Source organism: Aspergillus multicolor, assembly GCF_047715735.1.
Source record: "Aspergillus multicolor strain CBS 133.54 unplaced genomic scaffold BDW74scaffold_32, whole genome shotgun sequence".
NCBI classification, from domain to species: domain Eukaryota; kingdom Fungi; phylum Ascomycota; class Eurotiomycetes; order Eurotiales; family Aspergillaceae; genus Aspergillus; species Aspergillus multicolor.
In genome coordinates this window covers 288,915-310,674 of record NW_027395983.1, presented here as the reverse complement: position 1 = coordinate 310,674, position 21,760 = coordinate 288,915, and the positions used below count along the sequence as shown (strand labels likewise).

General features: G+C 54.0%; 10 protein-coding genes across 10 annotated transcripts; 4 read left to right on the top strand and 6 right to left on the bottom strand.

Moving 5' to 3' along the window:
- Window positions 1–24: 24 nt before the first annotated feature.
- BDW74DRAFT_87122 (isoprenoid synthase domain-containing protein) lies at window positions 25–1,491 on the top strand. Its single transcript, XM_073733949.1, has one exon. It carries the CDS (start codon window positions 365–367, stop codon window positions 1,370–1,372), a length of 1,008 nt encoding a protein of 335 aa, XP_073579961.1. The 5' UTR covers window positions 25–364; the 3' UTR covers window positions 1,373–1,491.
- Window positions 1,492–1,495: 4 nt separating this feature from the next.
- BDW74DRAFT_182087 (uncharacterized protein) lies at window positions 1,496–2,827 on the bottom strand (the record flags this gene model as incomplete). Its single annotated transcript, XM_073730176.1, has 4 exons — window positions 1,496–1,661; window positions 1,718–1,921; window positions 1,971–2,134; window positions 2,564–2,827. The coding sequence occupies 4 exons, from the start codon at window positions 2,825–2,827 to the stop codon at window positions 1,496–1,498; spliced, it is 798 nt and encodes a 265-aa protein (XP_073579960.1).
- Window positions 2,828–3,381: 554 nt separating this feature from the next.
- On the top strand, window positions 3,382–7,547 carry BDW74DRAFT_160537 (putative sensor histidine kinase/response regulator). The gene is made up of 2 exons (XM_073725638.1): window positions 3,382–3,449; window positions 3,510–7,547. Exons 1-2 carry the CDS (start codon window positions 3,424–3,426, stop codon window positions 7,345–7,347), a joined length of 3,864 nt encoding a protein of 1,287 aa, XP_073579959.1. The 5' UTR covers window positions 3,382–3,423; the 3' UTR covers window positions 7,348–7,547.
- Window positions 7,548–7,782: 235 nt separating this feature from the next.
- On the bottom strand, window positions 7,783–9,637 carry BDW74DRAFT_160536 (LysM peptidoglycan-binding domain-containing protein). Its single transcript, XM_073725637.1, has 2 exons — window positions 9,271–9,637; window positions 7,783–9,210 (listed from the first exon to the last, which is right to left on the bottom strand). The coding sequence occupies exons 1-2, from the start codon at window positions 9,507–9,509 to the stop codon at window positions 8,097–8,099; spliced, it is 1,353 nt and encodes a 450-aa protein (XP_073579958.1). The 5' UTR covers window positions 9,510–9,637; the 3' UTR covers window positions 7,783–8,096.
- A 408-nt stretch (window positions 9,638–10,045) lies between these two features.
- On the bottom strand, window positions 10,046–11,309 carry BDW74DRAFT_182084 (type I glyceraldehyde-3-phosphate dehydrogenase; the record flags this gene model as incomplete). The annotated part of the gene is made up of 4 exons (XM_073730175.1): window positions 10,046–10,352; window positions 10,422–10,536; window positions 10,605–11,174; window positions 11,228–11,309. 4 exons carry the CDS (start codon window positions 11,307–11,309, stop codon window positions 10,046–10,048), a joined length of 1,074 nt encoding a protein of 357 aa, XP_073579957.1.
- A 3,128-nt stretch (window positions 11,310–14,437) lies between these two features.
- BDW74DRAFT_86982 (uncharacterized protein) lies at window positions 14,438–15,315 on the bottom strand. Its single transcript, XM_073733944.1, has one exon. It carries the CDS (start codon window positions 15,219–15,221, stop codon window positions 14,619–14,621), a length of 603 nt encoding a protein of 200 aa, XP_073579956.1. The 5' UTR covers window positions 15,222–15,315; the 3' UTR covers window positions 14,438–14,618.
- Window positions 15,108–17,068, top strand: BDW74DRAFT_160529 (sugar porter family MFS transporter). The gene has a single exon (XM_073725636.1). It carries the CDS (start codon window positions 15,411–15,413, stop codon window positions 16,983–16,985), a length of 1,575 nt encoding a protein of 524 aa, XP_073579955.1. The 5' UTR covers window positions 15,108–15,410; the 3' UTR covers window positions 16,986–17,068.
- Window positions 17,069–17,404: 336 nt separating this feature from the next.
- BDW74DRAFT_86954 (sugar porter family MFS transporter) lies at window positions 17,405–19,769 on the bottom strand. Its single transcript, XM_073733943.1, has 4 exons — window positions 18,962–19,769; window positions 18,062–18,908; window positions 17,939–18,015; window positions 17,405–17,891 (listed from the first exon to the last, which is right to left on the bottom strand). The coding sequence occupies exons 1-4, from the start codon at window positions 19,478–19,480 to the stop codon at window positions 17,655–17,657; spliced, it is 1,680 nt and encodes a 559-aa protein (XP_073579954.1). The 5' UTR covers window positions 19,481–19,769; the 3' UTR covers window positions 17,405–17,654.
- On the top strand, window positions 19,420–20,343 carry BDW74DRAFT_86943 (uncharacterized protein). Its single transcript, XM_073733942.1, has 2 exons — window positions 19,420–20,154; window positions 20,212–20,343. The coding sequence occupies exon 1, from the start codon at window positions 19,573–19,575 to the stop codon at window positions 20,020–20,022; it is 450 nt and encodes a 149-aa protein (XP_073579953.1). The 5' UTR covers window positions 19,420–19,572; the 3' UTR covers window positions 20,023–20,154; window positions 20,212–20,343.
- A 259-nt stretch (window positions 20,344–20,602) lies between these two features.
- On the bottom strand, window positions 20,603–21,120 carry BDW74DRAFT_160517 (uncharacterized protein). The gene is made up of 2 exons (XM_073725635.1): window positions 21,023–21,120; window positions 20,603–20,977 (listed from the first exon to the last, which is right to left on the bottom strand). The coding sequence occupies exons 1-2, from the start codon at window positions 21,036–21,038 to the stop codon at window positions 20,673–20,675; spliced, it is 321 nt and encodes a 106-aa protein (XP_073579952.1). The 5' UTR covers window positions 21,039–21,120; the 3' UTR covers window positions 20,603–20,672.
- Window positions 21,121–21,760: the final 640 nt, after the last annotated feature.

The window sequence follows — 21,760 nt, the reverse complement described above, 5'->3', positions numbered from 1 at the left end:
TACCATGCCAGATGCGATGGGGGGCTAGATCGCAATCCATTTTGATAGCAATGCAGCCAAGCAAACCTGATTTTCTAATCATGATAAGATCTCAATCTCGGCAAGCTTTCTATCTGGGCTTACTGGCGTAGCTGGATAAGACATTTTGCTGGCAGTCGCTGGCGATAGGACTGGATGATTCCTTCGGCGCGGTCACCCCCTGCCTAATCTGATGACCTTACAATCACCCCAAATTGGGCATTCTAGCGTGGCGACTAACCGATGGGCTTTGGTAACTGCCTATAATAAGCCCTGGCGTGTGGAACCCCGGTGGTATAATAGAGACTGATGCCGCACATGCCGACTCGATCATCAGCTGCCCAACATGAGAGCCTTCAAAGACGAATACCAAGAACTGCTCATCCAGTTCCGGCAGGACATCGCGTTTACCAGTCAAGATTGCGGTCCCTATGCTTCCGTTGAGAAAGCTGTGCTGGATTACTTTCGTGCTCAGGGCTTCTCCTTCGAATTCATCCACCGGGGATACCCAGCCATCAAAGCCAGCTGCACCATTGCAACAACGACGTATCCGTTCGCTCCAATAGAGGTACAGGAAGTGGTCGCCGTATATACGGCGTTTGCAATCTTTATCGACGACACCACCAATGTCAGCACCGACGACCTGCGGACATTTCTCGCTCGGCTATGTGGTGGTCAGAGTCAGCCGAACCCCTTGCTGCAGGACATGCTCCGATTCATCGCCGACGTGATTCCACGGTTCTATGGGCCGTTCGCCAGCGATATTATACGGAAAGCCATCATCGAGTTCATCAGTGCTTGCGTCATTGAGAACGAGTACACGGGCAAGATCGTTCTGGCGACGACCGCACCAGACTTCCCATATTATCTCAGACACAAGACCGGCATGGCAGAGGCGTATGCTTTCTTCGCTTTCCCCGAGGCTCTCTTCCCAGAGAGTATCTTCCTACCGGTCTATCTTCCCATCATGCCGGACTTGGTGAAATACTTCAACCTCGCTAACGATCTCCTTTCCTTTTACAAGGAATCGGTCGTCAGCAGCGAGACCTTCAACTATATCTCCAATCATGCGAGGACAAACAAATTGAGACTGGTCGAGTCACTGCGCGAGACGGTATTGTCGTTGACTCGGTGTGTCGCGAACGCAAAAGCCACTCTGGCGCATCCCGACCACAAAGGTCTACAGGATGCAGTCACCAAGGTCTTCAACGGGTACTTTATTTATCATTGCAGCTCCGCCAGATACCGATTGTCCGAGCTGGGTATTCCGGAGCTCGAGGCTGCCAGGGTCAGTACAGACGTTCCATATGATATTGCAGCGTATATCAAAGAGGGTCATGATTTACAGCGATAGTTCAGCTTGCAAAGGCCACAGCCTTTCTGTACTCAACATGCTCATAGAGGATAGATAGAAGTATCGTATATGTTGATGATTTTATATTCCTGGTCACGGTGTCGAGGGCAAGAAAACAAATTCTCAGAACAGATCGTCCATTTCATCCGAATCAAAAAGTTCATTTTCCTCTTCGAGCCCATCCTCATCTTCGTCCGGGTCAAGAGTTAATTCTTTGTCTGTCTCTTTAACCCAAGCAATGACCTTGGCATCGTTGGCAGCATCTCGAAACACGGCACGAATGCGAACACTTCCATCCGGCCCAAACACCTCGTCCCATGCCCGCGCCTCGCGACGCGAACCTACCTCTTATCGGATGAACGCTCGTGCTTCACTGTTAGCCGCCTCGACTCCTGCTTTGACTGCCACGACAGTTGGGTAGCAATCGGCGATGATGGGATCGACAGTAAATCCTCGATAATCTCCACTTTTACACAGTAGTGCTTCGAGTTAGACCGCGCAGGTGGAAGTTTGGATAGCTCGATGACCGTCCGACATTGGCCCTGCGGACTGATCCGTCAACCACTGGGTAAGCATCAACTCGATATACGAAGCACACATCCTCCAAGCCGCGGATGATGACCATTTCTCGTCCAAAAGAATACTGTCCTTAGGTCGTTCGATACCCTGATCAATCCAGTCCAGGGAGCCTGCGTCCAATAGAGCGATGGCCTCTCTCGTTTCCGACTGGGTCGGTCTATGCGGAGGACGCTGACCCATCCACTGGTGCAGGCTTCTGGTCAATACCAAGACGCCAGCATAGTGATGAATCGCCTCAAGCTTTTGCATAAAGTTCAAATAGTCTCGCGGCGATGCCACCACCCAGCGTGGCTAATCGTCTAAGACTTCTGTCTGAACCAGCATAACCAGCCACTACAGAGAAGCGTTGGTCTGGGTGGTGCGAGAAAGAACGCATCGATGGCTTCTTGGAGCGCGGAGACCTTGTAACGCCCGGACTCAGCATAGTACCGGATTGAATCGAGCGTGTCCTTGATGCGCCAAGGGAGCGTCAGGCCCATTGCCTCGAGTGCATTGTCGGCACCATATCCATGCCAGTGATAAGCAAGAAAGGTAAGCCAAGACGACCAGACTAAAACGGCCTGCTTGCGCTTTTCCAAGAGCGCGTCTCCAGGTCGGTACCAGGTGTCAAACTCCCCAGGTGTCAAACTCCGCGGCCGGCTGAGCGGCAGTAGTGCGGCTCAGGGACCGGCGCATGGACGAAGGCCATCGCTCGATCAGGACATTGTTGGAAATGAAGGATTCGATGATGGTCACGGCATTTCGGCTGTTGGTTCTCTTGGTATCGGTGTCGGACTCGCAGGCCAGGCGGAATTGCCAGCGGGCGGCAGTAATGGCCTCTTTCTGGCTACAGGTGAAGCCGATGGCGTTGTACCAGTCCTGGATCTTGGAAGTCATTCTGATCTACCGATAGTACTCCGTAGTTACTCCGTTGACTGTCACTAACCGAGAAAGGTCGAAGCCGTGATTTGGCTCCACGTGGGGACCAGGCGGGCAGGCGGTTAGGCGTCGCTCTCCACCCGCGCGGCTGGGCCTTGTGCGTGAAACGATCCCAGTGACAGCTGTGGAGAAAACACCTGACAATGGCCTGATGGTTAGCCGAATGAGGCACGGGACTTGGAAGAGTTCCCTGAACGCAGTCAGGGCCAAATGCTGGTGCCACGGGACCTTGCTGGGCGAGCAGTTCTCGAAGGTGGGAGAAAGTTGGTGGGCGAGGGAGAAGAGTCTGGGCCCCGTCCAGGCACGCACGCCAGCCTGGAAGTCGACGCTAGAAATCGGGTTCGACCAATTGTGTGTCCACAAAGAGCGCAGTATGACGCAGTGGCTCGGCTAGCGCATTTGTGCGGGTGGGGGAACTCGGGCGGTGGGCTCGACTTGGCCTCCTGCCAGGCAGAGAGAGAGAGAGAGAGAGAGAGAGAGTCCTTATCCGATTCCTATTCCTGCCTCAGTCGATCCGATCCCTCTTTCCTGCACTATGAGCACTCGTTGACGAGATGGCCCAGGAGCGCGAGTTCTACAAGTAAGAATTATATTATCGACGTCTTAGTGGACTGCACTAATCTATTACGCTGACTACCAGATACTGCCAGCTCCCCCAGCGCCCTGGCCTCCTCGATCGCCCCCCGGTCTCCCCTCGCACCGAAGCCAACGTCGAGCTCCTCCCTCAGTCCTCCCAGGATACCACCCTTACAGCCCTCGCTCAGCTGGGTGCCCTCCGTCTCAATGTCCAACGTTGCATGATCTCGCTCTTCGACCGTCGCACCCAGTACATCCTCACCGAGGCCACCCGAACACTTAGCCTACAAGATGACCGCGTTCACCTCGACGGCGATGCCCTGTGGCTGGGAAGCAGCGTTATCCGCAAGGAGGATGGAATCTGCCACTTTTGCTGTCAGGACTCGGTCCTCAACACCAGGCAGTGCGAGACCGACGCGCCGTGCGCCTTTGTCGTTCCCGATCTAACCAAGGATGATCGCTTCAACCAGCGACAGTATGTCGTCAAAGCGCCCCATTTGAGGTTCTTTGCCGGAGTCCCCATCCGCAGTCGTCGCGGTATCGCCATCGGAGCCTTCAGTGTTAGCGATGGGAAGACGCGACCAGGCGGACTCTCCCCGCTGGAGATCCGCTTCATGACCGACACCGCCGCGGCCATCATGAACCATCTCGAGATGGTAAGAGCGCACGAACAGAACCGGCGCGGGGCAAACATGATTGCAGGACTAGGTAACTTTGTCGAGGGAGGAATTTTCCCGTCCAGCAGTATCCGCCGCAAGAGCCGTCTCAACGTCGAGGTCGACAACGAAGAAGAGGCTGAGGACAAGGAAGAACCGCTGCGAAGTAGTGCTCTGCTGTCTCGTCGTTCGCACCCTCGGTCGGAACTCGGAGTCAAGGATTGCATCAGCAGAGAAAAGTCCCCGGCCCCGCCTGAGCCCAACGAGCTGGCACCGCCCTCCGCCCCGTCCACACCGAAACGCAAGCGCGAGAACGAAGTGACCCTGACCTCCGGCACTCGCGAGATCTTCGGCCGTGCCGCCCGCATCCTCCAGCAGTCGCTTGATGTTCAAGGCGTGGCCTTCTTTGACGCCAGTGTCAAGAGTTACGCTGGACTCGTCCGCAACACCGACGACCGACCCTCCGATGGCGAGAGCAGCAGTGGCTCCAGCGAGGCTCCCGAAGCCAGTGCCAGCGACAGCGATAACCCGGCTACCGGACACTCGACGACTGACACTGACGACTTTTCCACGTCCGACGTCCTGGGATACTCGCTTGAAGACCCGGAGCAGCCGATGGGCGCGATGCGAGAGACGTTCCTCCGATCTTTACTGCGCAACTACCCTCAGGGTGCAATATTCAATGTCGATGAAAACGGCAGCATTTCTTCCAGTGAAGGCAGTGACAGTTCTTCGGGAACCAGCGTTTCGCGCGAAATCATGTACCGCCGCCACGAGGCACCCAAGGTCCAGCGGCGATGGAAGCAGCAGAAACGTCATAGGCTCACTCTGAAAGAAGAAAACAAATGGTTATTGAAGATCTTCCCGTCCGCTCGCTGCATCACGCTGTTCCCACTGTGGGATTCGCGGCGCAATCGTTGGTTCTCGGGGCTGTTCCTGTGGACTAAGTCGCCGCGCAGCTTCAGCCTTGGAGGCGAGCTGGCGTACCTCTACGCCTTTTCGAACAGCATCATGGCCGAAATTCATCGCCTTGATATCGAACTTGCGAACCGCGCTCACGCTACCCTCGTCGGCAGCATCTCGCACGAACTGCGCAGCCCTCTCCATGGCATTCTCGGTAGTACCGAGTTGCTAACCGACTCGGACCTGACGCCTGCGCAGACGGCGCTGGTCAACACCGTTGAACACTGCGGCCGCTCGTTACTGGACATCATCAATAACATGCTCGATTTTGCGAAGATCAACCAGTTCGCTCGGAAATCTCGGTCGTCGCGGTTCAAGCTTGCGCCGCCTCAACGACGTTTGCAGCGGTCGCTCGTGCCAGGAAAAACGAATGGAGTCGTGAATCTTATCTCAGATGTGCAGTTGGACGCCGTTCTGGAAGAGGTTGCTGAGAGTGTCTTCGCCGGTCATTGCTTTAGCTCCAAGAACCGCACTTTGGCGCAGGCGTCGATGCCGACATTGGATCAGGAGGGTGAATTAGTCATGGCCAGTCCGACCGAGCGCCCGCTTTCGGCTTTCAACGAATCTCTCACAATTATTTACGATGTGGCCCCTGATCTTCAATGGTTGTTTGAGACGCAAGCTGGAGCATGGCGTCGCGTCCTGATGAATCTCTTTGGCAATGCGCTCAAGTACACCCAGTCCGGGTATATTCTGGTTTCGCTCAAAACGTCCGCACCGGCACCTGCCAAAGCACGAAGACTGTCGCGCGATGAAAATGTTGACATGGCGAGCGTGACGCTCTCGGTCAAAGATACCGGTCAAGGTATTGACAAGGAGTACTTGCAGAGTAACGTTTTCAAGCCATTCTCCCAAGAAAATCCCCTCTCGCCCGGCAGCGGTCTAGGTCTCAGCATCGTCCACCAAACCGTGATCTCGCTCGGCGGCAAGATTGATATCTTATCAACCAAGGGCGCTGGGACCGAGGTCAAAGTCCGAGTTGATCTCCCACGGACACCAAACTCGGAGGATACGAACAACGACCAGAACCAAAACCACCGAGCAGTGGCGGAGACACGAGACCTCGTCCGCGGCAAGTCCGTCGGCCTTGTCGGTTTCGGTACACCGTCTGAACACAACGAAGAAGCGCTCACTATCTTGCGCTCGGCCTTATCGCGCATGTACCAAGATCATTTCGGCATGAACGTTGGCTTTGCATCTCCTGAAGAGCCGGGGGTTTTCGACATCTATGTCGTTCGACAGACCTACCTGGAAACTGCCGATGAAATATGCCGCAAAGTTGGCGCGGTAAAGGGCAAACGTCCGGCTGTGCTAGTGATTTGCTCGACACCTCAGATTGCGCAGAAATTGTCGAGTAGCTCGAGTGAGCGACCTTCTCCTGCCATCTACGAGTTCATAAGTCAGCCTTGCGGTCCATACAAAACAGCCAACGCACTTCGAGCATGCGTTTCTCGTCAGGAGAATGAGAGGCCCAGCGCGCCTTTGACCAACGGGACTACGCATACGAATGGTTGTACTAACGGCAATGGTACGACGAATGGTATAACAAACGGCGTCACACATGCAAACGGATACACAAACGGTGTTACGAATGGCGTGGAGGAACATACCACAAAAGAACCGCCAAACGGCCTTACCGAACTGAAAATCGAGACGCTCAAATCGGCCTTCCCTGTCGCGCTTTCTCCGAAATCACTAGCAAAGCAAAATGGCGCCGTTACTACAGACGTCGACGTCCAGGTCAGCCCGACATCAACGGTCACCACTATCACCACATCGGCTGTTGATGAAGGCGATGGCGCTGTCACTGAAATCTCAGCGACCCTTGAGACGTCACGGATCATCCCCTCGGTGCTGCTAGTCGATGACAACTCCGTCAACCTGCAGCTTCTGGTCGCCGTGATGAAAAAGGCCAAACTTCCGTATTTCACCGCATGCAACGGTCTCGAAGCGCTCGAGGTCTACAAGGCGCATGCGAAGGAAATCCACGTGATTCTAATGGGTATTCTCTCTTCAAAATTATTCTTAATCATGATTGCTGACTCCAGGCTAGACATCTCCATGCCGGTCATGGACGGCCTCGAATCGACGCGCGAAATCCGGTTGTTCGAGAAGACGCAGCGCGAAAGCCCAAGTTTCAAGCCAGCGACGATTATCGCGCTCTCGGGGCTGGGCAGTGCCTCGGTCCGCCAGGAGGCGTTAACTTCGGGTCTTGACCTCTTCCTTTCGAAGCCCGTGCGGTTCCAGGAGTTGATCAAGCAATTGGGCGAGTTGATGCGATGATGCTAGCCATGTACTTTTCTCCTCTACTTTAGCTGAGTCGGCGTTGGGTGTTTGTGTGACTGCATTTTGGATTTGGATAATGATACCGAGGGATTCACGGACCTAATGTTGGGAACGAACTGCATAATTTTGCGTACAGCGTACGGAGTAGCTCGCATAGCCATAGCCATAGCTAATTAAACCTGCTACCTGCCTCAAAATTTGGCTGACTCGTGCAATCAATCGGTCGGGGCCGATCAGACCCTTCATTAATCGCGGTGGAACCGACTGAAACTTGGGAGCCTGCACATCTGCACATCATGCCCACGCGCTTGTGTAACAGCGCCAACGCAGCACAGGGCCAACGGTCGCGTTTCCAGGAACGAACTTAGTACGGACTACATAGTAACTACGGAATAGGAGTACGGGAAGTTTAAAACAGAAGAGGAAGACATGTTTGCTTTTGCTTAATCCTGGCATAAATTCGTCACAGATAATGAAGCGAGACTAGCTAGCTACACCATCACCATCAAGGGTATGTTTTTGGTAAGATCGTAAAAAAACGAGAGAAAGAAGAAAATCGCTCTTTTGATATGTACAATCACAATCGTCATGGAATTGAAGTGAGGTGAGGTGGCGCAGCCGGTCGTCAAGTCAGATCAAAAGAAGCGATGGCCGCGTCGCAAGCGCGAGGGCGAGCCTAGAATAGAAATGAAGAAACAAACGTAAAACAGGAGAGCAAACGGCGCAGCCGCGGCAGACTATCGAAGTCAAGCCTGGACGCAGTACTGGTAGCCCAGCCAGAGGTTCGTGCAGTCCTCCGTCAGCCCGGAGTTCAACTCGCGGAGCGTCTCGAGGGTGATGCCGACGGCGGACTCGACCTTGAGGCAGTAGTCGCCGTCGGTGACGGTATAGTACTGGGTGCAGGAGGTGCTCGCGTAGGGGTAGATTGGCGCGGAGGAGCTGGATGTTGTAGCGGCTGCGGGAGCGGTGGTAGCGGGCTCGGTGGCAGTGCTGGTGCTTGCCTCGGTGCTTGTGCTTGTGGGCGCGGCGGTGGCAGTGCTGGTGGGGGAGTCGGTGACGGTGTAGGTCACGGTGTTGGTGCTTGTACTGGTTGAGGTTGTAGTGCTGGTGATGGTGGTGCTGGGCTCTTCGGTTGTGGCAGGGGCCTCGGTGGTAGCGGGAGCCTCAGTGGTAGCAGGGGCCTCGGTGGTGGTGGGCGCAGCAGTAGTAGGCGCAGCAGTTTCAGCCTCAGTGGAGCTGGAAGCGGAGCTGCCCGAGTCGGAACCACCGAGCAGGCTGCTAGTGAAACGGAAGATGCTGGTCACAGCCTTGTCGAGAGATCCGATAACACCAGGCTCGCAGGTACTAGGACCGGTCGACCAGCCAGTCAGGCGGTTGGCGACATCAGAAGAGTAGCAGTGGGTCGCAATACCCTGACCGAGGTTACCCGAGTCAGCAACAGAGCCGGAGTTGTAGATACGAGCCGCGGCATAGAAGGTGGCCACGTCGGAGGTGTCGCCAGCCTGGGCAAGACACTGCTTGAGACCATCACCGTCGCTGGTTCCCTCGGTACCGTCCTGGATCATCTGCTTGATCTGGTCGTAGGGGCAGGGGTCCTGGACAGCGCCGTTGTTGCAAGAGCCCTGGCCGTTGTGGGACTGCATGAGACCGGGGTTGGTGACGCCGTAGTTGGTGGTGGGTGCGCGGACGCAGCCGTTGCTCTCCTGGATGACGATGGCCAGGATAAAGCGGGGGTCGACGCCGGAGGAGCTGGAGACCTCCTGGATCGCCTTGGAGATGTTGTCGATTTCATCGTCGGAGGGGTTGGCCACGTTCCACTGGGTGCAGGACTGGCTGATGGTGTCGCGGTTGGCGTCGAACCTGTATCTCAACATTAGTGACTATAACACAGGGATGAGGGGCTGAAAGAGGGGTACATACATTTCAGTGAAGCTCGGCCACCAGTTGTCATGGTCGGGCCAGCCAACGGCGACCTTGCCATTTCCCCCGAGGACATTGTAGCTCTGGACGGAACGGTGAGAGACAGAGTGAGTGTGGGACAGTGAGTGCGAGTGTCGATCAGCGTGAGTGCGGACGCTCAAGGGAGAGGACGGGACAGGGGCCCCAGCAATGAGGGTGGACAGGCTGCCAGCAGCCAGGAGCAAAGGAGGGGACAGCATGATGCTTGAGAGGGAGAGGGAGAGGGAGAGAAGAACAAGAGCGCCGACACAGACGGACAAAGGAAGGACAGAAGACTTGCTTGCTGGAGAAGAAGAAGAGAGGAGGGGAGAGAGGTGGTGGTGTTATAAAGACGAGGAGACCAGTCATGGGCTCGCTAAGCTCAAAGAAAGTGAACGAATGAGCGTCGAGAGTCTTCACTGGCTGAAACAACGGGAGAGAACAAGGGGCCGAACACGAGTCTTGGTCTAGAAGATTATTGGCCGACAGAGAGTGGCAACCGAGATCTGCCTGTTGTGGTGGGGGGACAGCGAACCTTCACAGACTCCTTGACTCAGGATCAGCAGGGGATTCTTCCCATTCACCATTTCTCCCAATTATTCACTCTGATCAGCAGTACAGAAGTACACAACTTATTCACTTGCATTGTCAGTCATCGGAAGAATAGTAAAACGCAGGGACTCGGGTGTAACCTGCAAGCGCCCCCAACAAATGCCGAGCTCGCGTCAAAGAAACTAATGCATCTCATTCATCTAGCCTAGACCTGGTATTCTTTGTGTGCAATGTGCCTCGTCAGATCCAGCAGCCGGCTGGAATATCCCCATTCGTTGTCATACCACGCCATGATCTTGAAGAATTGCGGATTCAGCTCGCTGCACGCCGCCGCGTCCACGATCGCACTGTGCGAGTCTCCCAGATAGTCACTGCTCACCAGCACTTCGTCGCTCACACTGATCACACCATTCAGTTCATCCTTTGCCGCCCGCCTAAACGCCGCTAAGATCTCGGCCAAGGAAGTGGGCGCCTCGGTGCTGACGGTCAAATCGATAAGCGAGACATTGGGGCTGAAAACAATGGCTCGTCAGCCTGCGCCTCTTTCTCCAAGACAATCAGAAACAGAAACTTTGACTTACGTTGGAACGCGGATCGACGCACCGGTCACTTTACCGGTCAGTTCAGGCAGCACCGACGCGATGGCCTTGGCCGCCCCCGTGGTCGTTGGGATGATGTTGTCAAAGACGCTTCGGCCTGAATTACTCAATTAGCACACCTCTCTTCCTCCAACAACGCCGGCAATCCTCCAGAGTGCTACATACCCAACCGCCTATTCTTCTTGCTGTACCCATCAATCACGGTCTGCGACTTGGTGGCCGCATGCACGGTCGTCAGAAATCCCTGCGCAATGCCAAACTCCCGCTGCAGCACCTTGAGCACCGGTGTGACGCAGTTCGTCGTACAGCTGGCACACGAGATGACCCTTTGCTCCTCGCTCGGCTGGTAGTCATCCGCATTCACGCCGTACACGTACGTCGGGGAATCCGAGCTGGGCGCCGAGATGACCACGCGCTTTGCGCGGCCGTGCGTGATGTGGTCCAGGGCGGCCTCGCGCTTCGTGAACTTGCCCGTACACTCGACGACGTACTCTGCGCCGTGGGATGCCCAGTCGAGCTTCGTGATGTCCCGCTCCGAGGTGAGTGCGATTTCGTGGCCGTTGATGGCGATGCGGGACTCAGAAAGGGCGTGGATCGAGATGTCGGAGGAGAGCTTGCCCATCGACGAGTCGTAGCGGATCAGGTAGATGAGGTCTTGCACGGAGAGGCAGGTGTGGTTGATGGCGACGATCTGAATGTCGGTTCGGCCGAGGGCGACGCGGAGGACGTTGCGGCCTGTTCGCAATGAATACAAGGTCATGGTCGCCTGAGGGAAGGATGCACCCTACCTATCCGTCCGAACCCGTTGATGCCGACGCGGCAGGCGGAGGGAGTGTCACTGATGGGGAAGTCGTTGATGGAGGGGGCCATGCTGTCTATGTCTATGATCTATAAGGTATGGTATGTATGGAATATGAAATGGTGTAGTGGGTATCAAGTAAGTAGTAAGTAGTAAATGCAAAGTGAGTAAAGCTGATTGATTGACCTGCAATCCCTGTTATCCCAACGATACCAGACCCCTCTATATATATGAATACATTACCGACCCCCGAGCCATATCTCCTCCGTCCGTACGAAAACAGGACAATATAGAGGCAGACCCACGGTTCCGAATCTCCCCGCCGTGGTCCCAATACATCATCGGAGCGATCCCCCAGCTTTCAAACTGCCGAACTTCGGCGAATCCAACGTCCCCAGGGCCTGGACAACGATGCAATGCCGGCAATTTGATTGGTCATTCCTGAACTATTCAATCTTGTTTCTGCGATAGTTTAGCTGAGGTTACGTTGTTTGCGCGATTTCAGGTCTCGAGGCTCGTCTCGACGTTCGACAAAGTCAAAGTCTATACTGAAAGACCTTGGCTTCCTAGACTCGAGCAGCAGATTGTCTATTCTAAGCGTGCGCATTGTATAGAAGCTATGTTGATACGCCAGTAGCAAGAGAACGCTCGCATCGAGGCCATGCCCAGACCCGGGCATAAGCAGTCCGGCCAGCTGAGGCTCCGAGGACCGGCGGTTGCGCGTTTGACGTCAAAAATCGGGTTGACGGAAAAGAATAGGCCGGACGGACTGGATTTCGGATAAAGACAAGACTCGAATGGCAATTGCAAAAGGCACTCGAAGATGTATTGCGTAGAAAGCCCGTACAAAGCAAAGCCTTTGCTATTGCTGTGTTGGACAAAAGCGGGTGGCGTCCGGCCTGAAACTCAGACGCCTGAATGCCGGGCCTTTGTGCCTGGGCGCCTTAATGCCTCAGATTATGAGCACGGTGCACCTGAAAGCCTCGATGCCCGGGTGCCTGAAGGACCTTGCTGCCTCATGGCCTTAAGCATTGCGGCCTGAGTCTCAAGGCACCGATATCTGACTCAGCTCCGGCATGCTGCATAGTCATGTGACACGATGTGTTTGAAAGGCAACAAACACTCACATAACATCCAATCTATAAGCTGCCCAGGGACACTCATTAGCCCGTCAAGGCCTTTCGGACTGGTGTTGCTGTATAGAACCCGGAATTTTGACCACGGTCGACGGGGTTGTTCCAGGGAAGGTGCCGATCATGAGGTCAGCTATCCGCAAGACAACATGCGGTCAAGGCTGAAGCTGACAATGTAAATGCCGCAGTGACCAACCTGGAGGCGTTGTAGTGGTGCATATTATTGTAGGTTGCATGGAGCGCAACGAGGTTGCTATATCCTGTTGGCTGAGAGTCATTGTAAGAAACTGACATAGTCGTCGAATGGCGGATATATATTTTCAAGGTTTGCTTCGCCGGGCAGACCATAATCTTTGGAATATAATAACGAAACACCATTAATAGAACAAGTCGAATCGCCAATTCAACTTCTAGGTTGTTACAAAGGCAATAAAGCCTGTTATAGCGAGCGCAGTAGTCAACCAGCAGATAAGATCGCCTTACCACCCCAGTTCATGGACTAAACTATCAAGCAAGATTCATCTAGGTCGCTTCGGAAAGCTTCTACCGAGGAAGCCGATGGGATAGAAGAGGTTGAAGAGGAAGATGAAAACGGCGGAGGCAATCAAGGCGCCCTTGTTGTCGGTACCCATGCTGTTGGCAAGTAAAAATATCAAGGCCCTCTATTTGCTTCCCAAATGACATGAATATGTCGCGTCGTTGACAATCACCTTGTGTTAACAAGGCTTCATTGTTTTTGCTATAGCTTACCCTAGCTCATCATACAGCCAATCTACTTCATTTTCTTCGAGACCTCCAGTATTCATTGTAAGCTACGAAGAGGCAACCAAGTTCACGCCCCAAGAGAGCTCTCCTACAGGTCGAGTTCTCGATGCTGGAAAGCCGATGCACCGGCTGTTTGATAGGGTCCAATGATGCCTTGGCCGAAGTGCCAAACAACAAAGCTGCCCGCAAAGGAGTATATAGAGCGCAAGTGGCTATGCTGGCCGCGGTTGAAGGAAGAAAGAAGAATGGGATCCAAACACTGGCAGCTGACGGGATCATGAAGACGACCCTGGTCCAATTTGGCCTGGAAACCAGCCTGACGACTGTAGTCCTGTTAGTCAACATTCCGGAGTTGCCAAACATTCGTGAGTGAGGACCTGAGAAGACTCCAAGCTTCCAAGCCGTGCTGAGGCCTTGGACCACTGCTTAGCAATCTTGATCCAAACCAAGCAGCGCCTCGTATGATTGAGTTCAGCCGTCATCATCTAGGACAAAGTAAACTTGGCATATCAGCATCATTGCCTATTATTGGAGAGGTTGAGCGTGACGGCGGGCAACGTCCGAAATGCCCAGAGATGAGGATTCAAGCTAGAAAATGAAGACCGGCCACGAAAGTCGTCGACCTTGACACGGGACTCGGGATCACGCCGAGCGTTCTCGACGTGCATGTTACTGCAAACAGGGGTTGAACTTCGTTATCAAGACATCGTCTCCTCGGGGCAGTTTGTAGAGAACAGGAATCGAATCCATGCGGTTCGACGCGGCAAGCTGTAAAGGACCGTGGTCGGTTGCATTGCAGTAGCGTTTGCTAATATGCAGCTGTAAACGTTAGGGATAAGAGGCTGAGCACAGTCCACTTGGTCCTATCTCGGTCATAGGCCGTGCTATGTAGTAATACTTACGACGCATGCCGAGGCTCCCCCGACGGCGCTGACTCAAAACGAGGCCATACAATTACCCCCGGAAACAGACGGGCTGGCCACTTACGACATCATCTGGGGAATTCATGGGGTCATGGAGCATTCTCCAGACTCTCCCACGATAATCGTTTCGTATATCTCCGCATCAACGAGAATATCTCGGGTCGGGGAAAGCAGGATTATGTAGGGATTATGGAATAAGGTTGTCTGGAGGTATACGAGACCGGTCTCCAAAGTCCGAGCTGGCGGGATGCAACGCTGCAGCTGGCCGGATCACACGGCTAAACTAAGCCAGAAATGGGCCGCCTTCGTGCATTTTACCGAGAATGCAGCGAGGAAAGTCGGCCGAAGGGCCAATGAGCGAGCGGCATTCGTAATGGAATCTGGCTCTGGAGGACCCCGTCGCCACCGAGGAATCCTTCGAGTCGGCCTGACTTGCTGCCGAAAGTGAACTCGGGATCCCACTGTTTATGCTTAAACAAGCTTCCAAACTCCGGTGTAGATGGACTGGCAGACTCGGGAGACCGAAATGCCCATGTGCAGTTCAGACTTCGCAAGGTCCTCAGCCCTGTGCGTGCCCACGCGGTGCTGATCTCGCTCGCAGACAGTTGCCAAGGACCCCAAGCTTTAAGCGTTTAGCCAGCAAGAGTTGATGACAGACAGTCAAGCCTTGAGTCGGGATCTGGGCATGCACAGAATTTGCCGATCCGAGGCGACTGCACGCCGGAGGTTGGCCGAGCGTCAGACCATGGTTCCACACAGAGATTCCACTTCCACGGGTCACAGTGTTGACACCGGAGATATTCTCAGATTCGTCCGAGGATCTGCCGCTCGTAGAATGTTCTTGTGCGATGCGGTAGAGTGCTGCTACGGTTGATGATGTATAGTTTACGATGTTGCCGTGCGGCGTTGAAGCATACGGAATGTAGGGATGCAATGATGCAGCCGGAGTGCGACCTCCGATACTTACCTCGTCTCCAACTATTCGAGCATGATTCAGCTGGGAATCGTTGACCGGACAAGCGAATGTGCGGTCACAGTGGGGCATCGCTGCCACGGTACGGGTTGTATGGTGCCCCGTTTCCATACCGTTGTTTCTCACACAGTGCCTGAGACTTTTGGATCGCGTGATGAGAAATTCTCCTTCGACGGCCCTCCCCATCATTCCCCTCAGTCTCACCGGCTGTGTGGGGACGCAGAGATGGGGTCTGTTGAGAGTGAGGGGATGCCTCCTAGCCCTCCTTCTCCACGGGGTCTCGTATAAGATGCCACAGTCCTTCTCTCCCCCTTCTGCTCCGTCAGAGTTTTCTCCAGCTGCCTCTCGCCCCCCTCACCCTCTTCAGTCACTCTCACCATGTCTGACCGGGTTACTACCATCTTCGGCGCCACAGGGAAGCTGCTGCACTCCCTGCAGGTGTTGCTCATTGGCGCCCCGGCCTTTATCGTCTTTGGTTACAACCAGGCTGGCTTGGGTCCTCTCGCCACCCTTGACAGCTGGGTGTCAACATTCCCCGACATCGACACCGTTCACACCACGGGTGCCGTGAAGAGCAACAACTCGACCAAGAAGGGTGCCGTCATTGCTGCCTTCCAGATCGGAGCCCTCATCGGAGCACTCTCCACCACGTACTTCTCGGACCGATTTGGCCGTCGAAAGACCATCTTCATTGGCGGCATCTTGACTCTCATCGGGCAAGTCTTGCAGGTGGCTTCGTACGGTCTTCCTCAATTCGTTGTTGGCCGTGTTATCCTCGGTCTCGGTACCGGTCAGTTCAGTGTTGCCGTTCCCGTCTTACAGAGTGAATCATCCTCTGCAAAGAATCGCGGTCAACATGTTATTATCGATGGAATGTTCATGTGTCTCGGTTATGCCCTGTGCAACTGGATTGACTTCGGTCTAAGCCGGATCGACGAAAGCACGAACCAATGGCGGGTGCCATTGGCGATCGCGCTTCTCCCTTCGCTCATGATCGTGCTTTCTGTGTTTATGTTCCCCGAATCCCCTCGATGGCTTGTGCAGGTCAACCGCATTGAGCAGGCCGAGCGGAGTCTGGCTGCTCTCAAGGGCGACGAGGCTTCGCCGGAAGAGATTCGGGCAGAAATTGCAGGTATTCAAACCAGTCTCGAGTTGACCGCGAACTCCAAGGGCTCGATCATGGACATTTTCAAGGGAGAGGATGATGAGAAGCTGCTATACCGGTTCACCCTCGTCATGATGCTGCAGTTCTTCCAGCAAATGTGCGGAGGAAACCTTATCTCCGTGTACGCGTCCACTATTTTCGAAGAGAACCTCGGCATGAGCGAAAGTCTGTCCAAGATTCTGGCCTCTTGCGCTCTGACCTGGAAATTCCTCTGCTGCTTTATCTCGTTTTATGCAATCGATCGTCTTGGCCGCCGTGTCTGTTTCATGGTTAGCGGAACTGGAATGGCTTGCTGCATGATGGCCATGGCAATCACCAACAGCATGGGTACCGACAACAAGGGCGCCTCGATTGCCTCCGCCGTTTTCATCTTCCTCTTCAACCTCTTCTATCCCATCGGTTTCCTCGGAGGAAACTTTCTTTACTGTGCGGAAATAAGTACGCCAAAACTCCGTGTTGCGATGTCTGCGATGTCAACGGCGAATCACTGGCTCTGGAACTTCGTAGTGGTCATGGTCACCCCTGTGGCGCTCGACACCATCGGGTACAAGTATTATGTCATGTACACCGTTCTTTCCGCGTGTATTCCGATCGGCGTGTACTTCTTCTATCCTGAGACGATGAACCGCAATCTCGAAATGATCAACCAAGTGTTCCGTGAGGCCTCGTCGCCATGGGAAATCGTGTCGATGGCCAGGAAGCTTCCGCAGGGAGAGGTCGCGGAGGCGCAGCTCGCGGCGGTTCACAAGAAGGATGGAACGGAGGTCGAGTTGAAGGAGGAGGCATAGAGCAGAGATTTGTATATAGTTCAATGAATTAATGATGAAGCACGAATGAATTTTTTGACGAAGTTATTGAAGTTATCGCGAAGTTGCGTAGAGTTCCGAAATCACCCGTTGACTAGACTTTATCGAGTTAGCGCATATAGTCACGTGCAGCCGCGCGCTGGCTCCCGCCCAGCGCCTGCGCCAGCGTACTTCGTCGCTCAGTTAGTACGAAGTACTTTGTACGGGCGCTCTACATAATATAGTCGTTCCAACTGCGTGGAAAAATTTTTCAAGCAGCGATTTTTTGTCTTTGTCCGAGAGAGATCCGCCCGGGGTTGTTATGTCCGTCTTAGACGACGGGCGGAGGCTTGGGCGGTGAAGCCGAGATACTGCCGTCTTCGACTTCCCGAGCCTCATGTCAAATCTCGCTAAGTCCTCGACTCTCGCAAATACGCTCCATCTTTTTCTCCCCCTCGTTGACTGGATGCCAAACATTCAAACCATGCTGACTCGCGATTGTCGATTTATACCCATCGTGAACTCCCTGAGTGAGACAAAGAGACGCGGAGGTGGTCCGTCTGCATTGTCGAAGGAGTGAGCTCTCAAGGAATCGTCAATCAGGGATACGAATCGATGGAACGCTGGAATCAATTCGCTACATGATAAATAAATGAAACATACAACAGCTGCCTAAGCTCCCGCAACGCCGTGTTGCTCCCCCATGAGCTCGTTCTCAATCGCCTGCCTCCGTGCCCGCTCCGCACTGCTCGAGTTATCCTTGAAAACGGCGTCCATCTGTTCCAAGGTCCGACCACTCGTTTCGGGGACACAGAAGAACGCCCAAATGAAGGCGAGGACACAAAATACGGCGAAGAACACATAAGCGCCGTAACCGGTGTCTTGGATTAGAGGTGGAGTGATGAGGCCCTGCTGCGGTTAGTACGCCGTCGTTTTGCGGAGCAATGGTTACTCACAATGACAAAATTGAATAGCCAACTGCCGCAGGTCGAAAGCGCAACCCCTTTTGCCCGAAGGAATGACGAGAATACCTCTGCGAAATGTTAGGACGATTCACAAATCTCTCAAGGAAGCCTTACCAGCCGGCAGCGCCCAACCAACCGATCCCCAAGTTCCACCGAAAGCGAGCATATACAAGAAAAGAAAAGCCACACTGGTCCAACCCTGGGTTCTATGCGCGGGCCAATTGTCCGAGTAAATACCCACGAGAGCGGCGATGATAATGTGCGAGATGCCCATGATGGCGGCACCCCATAGCAAAAGAGGACGACGGCCGAAGCCATCCATCATCCAGAAACTGGCGCAGACACCGACGAGCTGCGTGACGTTGATGATACCGGACATGAGGAGCTGCATGTCGTATTCGAGGCCCATGGTTTCGAAGAGCGTCGGAGAGTAGTAAATCAGGGCGTTGATTCCGACGAATTGCTGGAAGAACATGACCAGTACCGCCACTTGCGTCCTTCGCCAGCATCCACTCCTGAAGCAGTCCGCCCATCCAGCCAACTCACGACGTAAGCCCTTTTTAACACCCGGCCCTTGGATCGTCGGGTGCTTCTCCGCGTTCAATTCCTGATGAAAGCGGACTTCAACTTTGATGTCCAGCATCTCCTGCTGGATACGATGGTCGGTCGGAGGCAGTCGCCGTAGCCTGCTGAGACTTTGTAAGGCTTCGTCGTTGCGTCCCTTAGAGGCAAGCCAACGAGGAGAGAAGGGAAGTACGATTACTCCTCCCAGTAAGACGAAGCTAGGCACCATTTGCAACAGAAAGGGAAGCCGCCACGACCACTCGCCATCCATGAAACGTGTACCGTACGTTATCCAATACGCAATGACGATACCAAGGACAATGCAGAATTCCTCAAGGACAAGCAATGCACCTCGACATTCTGGCGGAGACACTTCGCTGATATACAGCGGCGCGACCTAGTTCTTCGTAAGATGGCTGCAATCAATCTCGTGGAGGAACATAGGCTTACCATCGACAGCATACCGATGCCGATACCTCCGATTGTTCGACCAACGGTAAGCATCGCATAGTTCACAGCAGCAGTTTGCAAGACCGAGCCGACGATGAAAATGGCGACTGCCACCACAATAGAATACCGTCGGGAGATCTTATCGGCAAGCCAGCCCTGGTTTAGAGCACCGACAAAGGCACCCAACTCAAGCATGGCAGTCATAAGACCCTTCCAGAATCCCGATCCCGGATGGCCATCGGCAACCTCGACGAACCGGTCAAGGAACTGCTGCATGACCAGCGTGACAGAGATGACGCCCTGATCATAGCCGAAGGTCAAACCTCCGAGCGTTGAACATGCTGCGCAGAGCAGAACGAAAGGGTTGGCGATGACACCCCGAAGACCGGGTGGCCCGTACGGTTCTACCTGTCGGGATAGTTCGGCATGCTGGACGTCTCCTTTGATTGAAGACTGGCTGTCTCGGACAGAGGATTGAGGTTGTATTGAGTTGCTTTCGGCTTGGACCTTGTCGGCCATGATGCTTCCGAGTATAAGATAGATGATTGTACCAGATATGTAGCCTGTATGTAGAGCAAAACACCAGAAAGGAAGGGACGAAGGACGAATTTATGGCCGGGCCAAGACCGAGGATATCACGGCAACTCCTGCTATTCAGCACGCACGCGACCGGTCAAAGGCCGATCCAAGCCTTCCAAGGTCTTGACATGCGGTCGTTGCATGGAATCGGAGAGAATCCAGAGGCCGGGGTGACGATCTGGGGTGACAAGGGGGTCACACATCCAATAGGAGCGCGAACAGCACATCTCCAAGGTATACGACAACCTTCATTGGACGACAAGGTCAAGGCGCCCATAAACTCTGCTCTAGCTGAGTCTGGGATAGTGCGTTTCTCCTCGATCTCCGGCAGTTTCGACCAGATTCGAGAATCAGCACTGCGTTTCACCGCCAGTTCTGGTGGAAAGGGGCATCTCTGCTTGATGGGCCGACATCTTGACCTCTCCGGAAGTACACAGTTCGCATTATGTACACTTCTTCAAGTCATTCAGCAACTCCAGTAGGTATCTGTGTGACGGACTGAGATAGCGGGGACACCCCATGGGGTATCATCGGGTAGCGCCGCAGCAGATCATTCCTAAAGCGTCTGCATCGACGGATTCCAGTTTCCGGCGCCTACCACTCTGGAGTACTCCGTACGTCATCATCTCTCCGGATAACTCTTGCTCTTCATGGACCATTGACCGTTTCAGCAAAAGAGGAGATGCGGCCCCGCGATAAGTGACAAGGATGTTTTGCGATAGGTTGAGGTTGCTGCAATGGCCGAATGCATATCGGCGACGGCTGTGCGTTTAGCCCTGCTATCAGTGCCTACTCTGTTTCCTCCGCTTAATGTTCGGCAAGAAAGCGTCTTCCCGATGACAAAAGGCCAATACAAATTGCGGGAACCCCGGCTTGTCCCGCGTTGACAGCTTGCGAATTTGACCTTGGGGCTATATGGAGAATATCGGACGAGTACAATACCAACCGCCTAGGATTATTGTACGCAAAGCGGACAAAAGACGCTGATATACCAAAGCTGGTTATCCGCAAAGCACCTACGCAGGTGCATCATTTGTACTACCTATGTGCCGAAATCAAACAGTATATGCCATCATACTTCGTTAAGTCCCACATTTCCACAACATCACACCGTACAAAGATCCAAGGACCCCTAATCATGACCCGTAATCTCAATCGCCGTCCACCTAAAGCTCACGGAGTGCCCAACATCAGTGAAAACCCCCAGACTGAACCCCTCCCTATCCACAACCGGCCCGCCATTGCTAAGAAAGTATATCCAGAAGTTCCTGAACCCAGTGCGCGGGTCCGCGCCGAGATCCGGTGTGATCTGGACATGCGGCACTCGGTTGAAACGCCGCTCAAAGGAGAACCGCGTGGGTCGGCCGTCCGAGTACCGGGTGATGTGCGCAATGCCACCCTCAGCTTGACCGATGGCGCCGTGGGTGTAGTGATGGTCTGGTTGGGTTAGCGACGTGGAGATGAGGGCTTGGAGGGACGTACCGTGGCAGTCGGACATGGTGGTATTTTTGGGCCCGGGGAATTGTTGTCAGATTTCGGTAAGCAAGACTTGCTGTCTCTGAAGACGAGGAAGAACGGTGTCCTGACATCGAGAAGATGCTGATATTTATGCCCAAGATTCTGAGAGAGGACCGAGTCTCGCCGTTGATCCTTGCAACAGACTCGACCCCAGCTGACGACCGACGCCAGAGTTGGTGGCTGGCTGGAAGCAGCGACATCCAGGGTATTTCCAGCTGCACCGTGCAAATCTCATCCCTCCATCTCGAGGATGACCCTATCCAAGTCCGAACCAAGACTGCAATATCCAATGGTTCATCGGCGCCGGTGACACAGCGTCTCATTGACTGTCAGCTTTCGTTGAGGTCGGTGCGGGGATGTAAGCACTTGCGAGTTTACGAAATCAGCAGTTCATCTTAAGTCGCGATGGAGGAGTACATTGCGATCTGGCCTGCATGCTGTGGCTGGCTGGCTCAGCCAAGCCACTCGTTCGTCAGCTATACTCGACCGTGGTTCAATGCAGATGCACATCCTTTGTTTTCTTGAGCTGGGCTGTACGATCGTACAGAAAACGGATGAACAAGAAGCGATCTAGGAGTTTACGCGGCTGGCTGATTTTGCCACTTGAATGAACAGACCGTCAGACTAAGTAGGCTAAGGATGGACTTTCATTACGGATAAAGGTCCTAACGAGAGCGGCTATGGGATATCAAGAAGGTTTCA